The sequence below is a fragment of the Vigna unguiculata genome, chromosome 3, assembly GCF_037176805.1.
Source record: "Vigna unguiculata cultivar grain cowpea cultivar isolate G323 ecotype 2 chromosome 3, ASM3717680v1, whole genome shotgun sequence".
Lineage (NCBI taxonomy): Eukaryota > Viridiplantae > Streptophyta > Magnoliopsida > Fabales > Fabaceae > Vigna > Vigna unguiculata.
In genome coordinates this window covers 36,020,606-36,027,075 of record NC_140794.1, presented here as the reverse complement: position 1 = coordinate 36,027,075, position 6,470 = coordinate 36,020,606, and the positions used below count along the sequence as shown (strand labels likewise).

At 41.0% G+C, this 6,470-nt stretch overlaps 2 protein-coding genes across 2 annotated transcripts; both read right to left on the bottom strand.

The window, feature by feature from the left end:
- Nucleotides 1–523: 523 nt before the first annotated feature.
- LOC114175326 (uncharacterized) lies at nt 524–1,228 on the bottom strand. The gene has a single exon (XM_028060105.2). The coding sequence runs from the start codon at nt 1,226–1,228 to the stop codon at nt 524–526; it is 705 nt and encodes a 234-aa protein (XP_027915906.2).
- Nucleotides 1,229–1,258: 30 nt separating this feature from the next.
- LOC146887788 (uncharacterized) lies at nt 1,259–1,927 on the bottom strand. The gene has a single exon (XM_085670400.1). It carries the CDS (start codon nt 1,925–1,927, stop codon nt 1,259–1,261), a length of 669 nt encoding a protein of 222 aa, XP_085526526.1.
- Between the last annotated feature and the right edge of the window lie 4,543 nt (nt 1,928–6,470).

Below are 6,470 nucleotides of genomic sequence, written 5' to 3'. Positions count from 1 at the left end.
TCACCCCAAATGGCATCACCACATATTCATAATGCTTGTAGCGTGACCTGAAAGCCGTCTTCTGCACATCCTCTGGCTTGACCAAGATCTGATGATACCTAGACCTGAAATCAATCTTTGAAAACACCGCAGCTCCCTTTAGTTGATCTAGTAAGTCATCAATCCTCGACAATGGGTACTTATTCTTTATGGTCAGCTTATTCAATTGCCGATAGTTAACACATAATCTGGAACCACCGTCCTTTTTCTTCACTAACAATATCGGTGCTCCCCACAGTGATGCACTGAGTCTGATGAACTTCTTTTCAAGCAGGTCTTCAATTTGCTTCTTCAGTTCAGCTAACTTGGTTGGCGCCATTCTGTATGGTGCCATAGAAACTGGTCCCGCTCCAGGGATGAGATCAATAGAGAAATCCACATCCCTACTCGGTGGCAATTCTGGAATCTCGTGTAGGAAGACATCAGCATACTCATCCACTACTAGTATGCTTTTGATCTGCTCAAATGTGCTCTTCTTCTCTCCTTAAGCCACTATCATGAAACAAGTAGCTCCAGCTTCAACCTCTATAATCGCCTTTTGAGCTGATATCAACTCTAGCCCCAAAGTCTCTGGAAAAATCACACTGCGTCGTCCGCAATCAATAACAACGTGATTGCCTGACAACCAATCCATTCCTAGAATTACATCCAAGCCCTCCAATAGCAAGCAAATGAGATTCACTTTGAACTTGCGGCCCGCCACTTCCATTAAACAACCTACACAGACTGAACTAGTAGCCACATGACCCGAAGATGGGGTTGAAACCAACAACTCACAATCCAAGTCACGTTTCTCCAAGCTCAGTTTTGACACACATGCATCAGAAATAAAGGAATGTGTTGCTCCGGAATCAAACAACACCAATACTACTTTACCAAACAATACACAAGGTTCAAGAATAAGATTACCCGACTGTGTAGCCTCGGTGGTGGTTAGGGCAAAGACTCTGCCAGCTACTCTAGCTCGCTCTGCTAGCAATGTTGCTGGTTTCTTCGCGCCAGGACTCTTCTTTTCTTGGCAATTGTTGGTGAAGTGTCCCGGTTTGACGCATATAAAGCACTTGCGACGGTCGCCTGACCCTCCCACTCTACCTGCCAGTTGAGGACAATTCCTCTTCAGGTGGGGTCTGCCACAATGGTAGCAAGTGGGACCCTGAGATGTCTGTGGTCGGCTATACGGCTTTTTCATTTGTCTAGCCTCTGTGACATTTTTCTGATGTCAGCTCACAATAAGACCAGGGCCCTTCTCTAGGTGCTCAGCACTCTTGGCCTGTTCCACCAAGACTAGGAATCTTCTCTCTCTCAAGGGTGTCACCACCTTCTTCAACTCATGTTTGAGTCCTCGCTCAAACTTCAAGCACCTCCATTCCTCAGTAATATTCTGCGAGTAGTATCTCCCCAGATGCTCAAACTTGTTGACATACTCCTGCACTGACATATCCCCTTGCTGTAGTGCAAGGAACTCTGCCTCCCTGTCCTGTCTAGCTGTACCTGGAAAATATTTCTCCATGAAATGAGTCCTGAAGTTGACCCATCTCGTCGGCTCCTTCCGAGTCTCCATCTGTTGTTGCATACCTGTCCACCAATATTCCGCATCCTCATTAAGCAGATAGGTAGCAAAGAGAAGCTTCTGCTCATCCTCACAGTTCATCACCCTGAAAATCTTCTCACATTTGGGGAGCCATGCATCCGCTTCATCAAGAGAGGCTTTGCCAGTGAACTCTGCTGGCTTGTGGCGCAAGAAGTCCTCCATGGTCGGCACCCCGATTGGTGCAATCACCATTCTAGGCTGCGCTGCTACGGGTGGCTGCATCGCATCCACCATCCGATGAATAGCCTCAGCGATGTCATCTGCACCACTACTCATCCTCCTCCTGTTAGCAGCCATAGCCTGGATACGCCACATCACAACTGTTATAAATCAATCACTTAGTCAACAAAAACCACTCACACCTTTTCAACATTCAACAAAAACACACAACAAACAATCACATCCATAAGCTCACTCCCCACTAGCCCCAAAATATTTTCAAAACTTTTGCTCTGATACCAATTGTAAGATCCCTAAAGAATATTACTAATATTTAATAAATAAATACGAAATGAAAGTAAATACGTCATTAAATAGAAATACGTTTTCCCAAAATTGCGGGAAAATTAAAAACTTTCATATACATGTCATAAAACCAGGAGTCCATAATTCATAAAACTAAAACAATATTTACATGGCTCCCAAAGAGTTACATATTTATCTCAAAGTCAAAATAATAATATATCAACAAAATTCCCAACTATCCCTCGCTCCGAGTCTATGCATCTCTTGGCCCACCTGTCAAATCATCTACTCTTGGATAATAAATCATTTGATCATTGCCACACACACACAGAAAGGGTGAGCTATGCACAATATATAAACAAAAGACATGAAATAAATATGCCACCCATCCCAAAATAACATAACTAATATTTCATGATTTTCAAATAACCCAACCATGACCTCATAGTCCTTCATGAGTCATATACATGAACTCATTCATGGCCCAACCCTATGAGCCTATCTCGCTCATAGTCTTGTCCTACAGACTCCTCGTGTGTAGTAAAACATCCAAGTCTCATACTTGGACCCTAGCACGCACGCAATCGCCATACTATGGACTCTTCGCCCAATAGTAGCTGACGGGAACATATCAATTCCTTGCCCATCGTGTGCCCGACACATGTAATCACCATACTAAGGACTCCTCGCCCATTAGTAGCTGACGGGAACTCAACCAATTCCATGCCCATCATGTGTCCAACCACCAAGCACATCCTAGACCCCTATTGGACTTAGTCCTTTAAGCCCAAACACCACACCACATGCATATACATCCTATACTTAGAATAAATCAGCCAAATCACACACACAAGCACACACAAACATGGAACTTCGCATAAACTTGCTTAAGCTAGGGACTCTCGCCCAAGCTAGACCCTCAGTGTCGCTTAGGATAGTCCACCTTGCCTGAGCGAACTTAAAACAATGATATAAACACGTTATCTCGCTTGGGCGAGATCATCTCGCTTGGGCGAGATCATCTCGCTTGGGCGAGCCATACCATCGCTCAAAATAACTGACACCTCACCTAAATGAGGATTCAAGCAAACAAACCTCCTTTCTCATCGCGACCTCGCTTAGGCGAGTCGTTCTTGCTTAAGCGAGCACCCTGTCGCTCAGAACCCCAATATGTCTAGCCTGGGCGAGATATCGCACTTAAAAATGGTTCAGGTTTCCTCGCAACCTCGCTTAGGCGAGCGTCTCTCGCTTGAGCGAGAGACTAAGTCGCTCAACCCCACCCAAGGTCGCCTAGGCGAGTAATGCGAACCAGGTCCAAAACGAGACTCTACAACTCTCGCTTAGGTGAGATGGAGTCGCTTGGGCGAGACTTGTAGGGTTTCGAGTTTGATCACGCGTATAGTTCACTCTAACAAAACATACCAAAACACATTCTTATTCTTAGCAAACCAATTTACACACATTGCAACAACACATAGGCACAATATAGACTTCACACCATTCCCGTATTTACAGTGTATAAACCCCTTTTCTTCATGCATTTAGTCCAAAATTCAGATAAGACAATACCAACTCACAACCCCTAAATTCCCTCATGTGCATCATGAATTTCAGTGCATAATATACCAAAAACTACACCATATAGGACCCAATTGGATAACAAAACGCAGCAACACAAGCAATATCAAAACACACATAATTTCAGCACCCCTAACCTGGATTCTTGATTGAATTTGCGAAGAGACTAGGGATTCCTTGGTGCACCAAATTCTTTGCTTCCACCTCTCTCTCTCTCACTCAGCCTTGCACTCTCAATTCAACCTCTCACTCTTCTAATTTCCGCTCTCCTTTCACCCAAAACGAAAATAATTGTAAAATAAAGTTCCAATTTCATTCCCAACCAAGTTTGAACCCATGACCACTTAGTCACCATTCAAGTGCATAACCAATTCAACTAAGTCATGTTAGTGTTACATTCCAATCATGATAAGATCACAATTCCAATTCCATACCCATATATATTATTAAAAATCAATAATAAAACAATGAACACATAATGATGAAGGATTGACCCCAACCAAGGATGAAGGCACATGCTTAAGAAAACTAAGCATGTTTAGAAAGGAAGTTCACTAATCCTTCATCCCTTTCATATGTGTTTGTTATTTTTGATTCCCTAAGTTGACTTAGTTGAATCAACTTTAGTTGACTTGTTGACCTTTGACTAGGTTTGACTTGTTAACTATAGTTGACTTGACTTAAGCCAACATGCTAATCTATGTTTATTTGCTTTGTAGGTTAATTAGGAGTAAGAAAGCAATGCTAGGTGGCGCATGATGATTGGGGAGCATAAATGATGTGGATGAGAGAGTAAAGCAAAGGCATAAAGCATAAAGTAAAAGGCATAAAACAAGTGTACCTATGTACCTTTGGTCTCCTTTGTTTTTAGCAAACTTTGGCCACTTTTTGGAGACATATGAGACACATTCTTTGTCTCCTTTTGTGCTAGAACGAAATTAGCCTTGCACACACCATAGTTGGCTCTTTTGTCTCTCATTTTGGTAGCCTTATTTGACCTAGTTTCTAGAAGCTAGGGTTAGGTTTTTGTAGAGACATCCTTAGGTATCTTTTATTTGCTTAGAGGCCCCTAAACTCTTCTATATAAGGGGTGCTCCTAGACATGTAAAAGGATTGAACATTTTGAAGTAAAAACACTCTTGTGTCTCAACCTTTTGTGGGAGTTTCCTCCCTTGGGAGTGAATACTTTTAAGCCTTATCTTGCATAGCAAGTGGCGGCACACATGCACTCATCTTCAAGGTTGCCATGGCTTCTAGCCTAGCCTTGTAGTGGCGTGCTTCTCACATTTTTACCATTCCTTTCCTTTCCATTTTATGTTTTCTTCTTCCTTTAATTGTTCTTGGTTTTCTATGGTTTATGTGCTTTCCATTTCCTTTTTGTTTGAATCAATCCATCATCTTCTTCTCTTGAGCTTTGTGAAAGGAACCTTCACATCTAGATAGCTTGCTATCTTAATGTCGTGGGGATTTCACTTAGCTTTCTTAATCAACTCACACCATATTCAATAATCTTAAAAAGGAACAAGATAATCCTTCATCATTTGGTATCTAGAGCCTAGGTTATCTTGAATATGGTGTTTTCATGTTCTAACCTTTTCTTGTTGTAGCTATCTTTGTATGGTTCAAATCCACTTCCATTGCACACAAAAACAATGTTGGCAGAAACTGTTCACGATTTTAAAAGATTAAACTGCACCTACTCAGTGATCCAAAAATTACGTTCTTGATGTCAGAAGAAAGCTCTGTTAGTCTAGTTTCTAACAAAAAAAGAACCAATGCATTTGGAGTTTTGTGGAGAGAGTTATGATTGAAATAGTGAGCAAAGGTCAGAGCTGCCGAGATCACCGCGAATCAACGTTTTTCAGGTTATGTTGGGCAGTTTTGGCTACTGTTTTTGTTACTCTTCTTACTCCTAAATGTGGTTGGATAACATGTCTTTGGATGCTTAGTCTTTGAGCCTCAAATCCATGAGTTTAAATGCATGATAGCTACATGTTTGTGTCTTTGTGTATGTCATGTTGAGTCTTCAAATGTGTCTAACTTTTGCTTGAGTCATATGTCATATGCTTCTTTGAGTTTTCTTATTCTTGTTTGTAAGTATTTGAGCTATTGCATGAGATCTATGCCTTTCGTTGTAGCATGCTCCTTGAAATTGATTTTGACCTAATTTTTAAGGAACAAAGTGTTCAAGACACCCTAAAATATCCTTCTCATCATCTTAAGTACCTAGTTTTGAAAAGAAAAATTATTTTCATGACCAAAAACAGTTTGGCCGAGAGCTAATGTGTTGCTTGGTGAATCCATTTGGCCATTTTTACTAGGTGTTATACTACCAAATTTTATACTTGGATTTTGGGTGATATTGGCAAATTAGTTCCATGCTTTAACTTGGTTATGATCTTTCTTGGTGTATGCATAATTTGAGGTATAATCTTGGCTTGTTCAAATGCTTTCCATAGAGTCTTTAAAAGTGTTTTTCATTGCTTTAGTCTTGTTCAAGTTTTGTCTTTAAAACAAAATTTCCTTAGAAGTTAAACTTTCTTGTTTTTGTGCTTTTCTTGCTTGTCACTAGGTGTTCTTTGTTGTGTCTTAATAGTTTTCTTTTCTTGAAACTCTTGGGATGTTGTGGCCGAATCACTTGTCTTGCATTTGAAAGGTTTTGAACAAGTTTTTAAAAGTTTTTGCTTCACTCCTTTGGTGGATTTTGAGTGCTAGCCTTGCCTTGTTACTTTGGGAGAGTGATCTAAACACTTGGGTTACAATTTGGGTTGGATTTGGTCTCGATTTTCATGTTGTC

Coding starts and splice junctions, on each gene's coding strand:
- LOC114175326 (XM_028060105.2), bottom strand. CDS start 1,228: ATGAAAAAGCCGTATAGCCGACCACAGACATCTCAGGGTCCCACTTGC.
- LOC146887788 (XM_085670400.1), bottom strand. CDS start 1,927: ATGGCTGCTAACAGGAGGAGGATGAGTAGTGGTGCAGATGACATCGCT.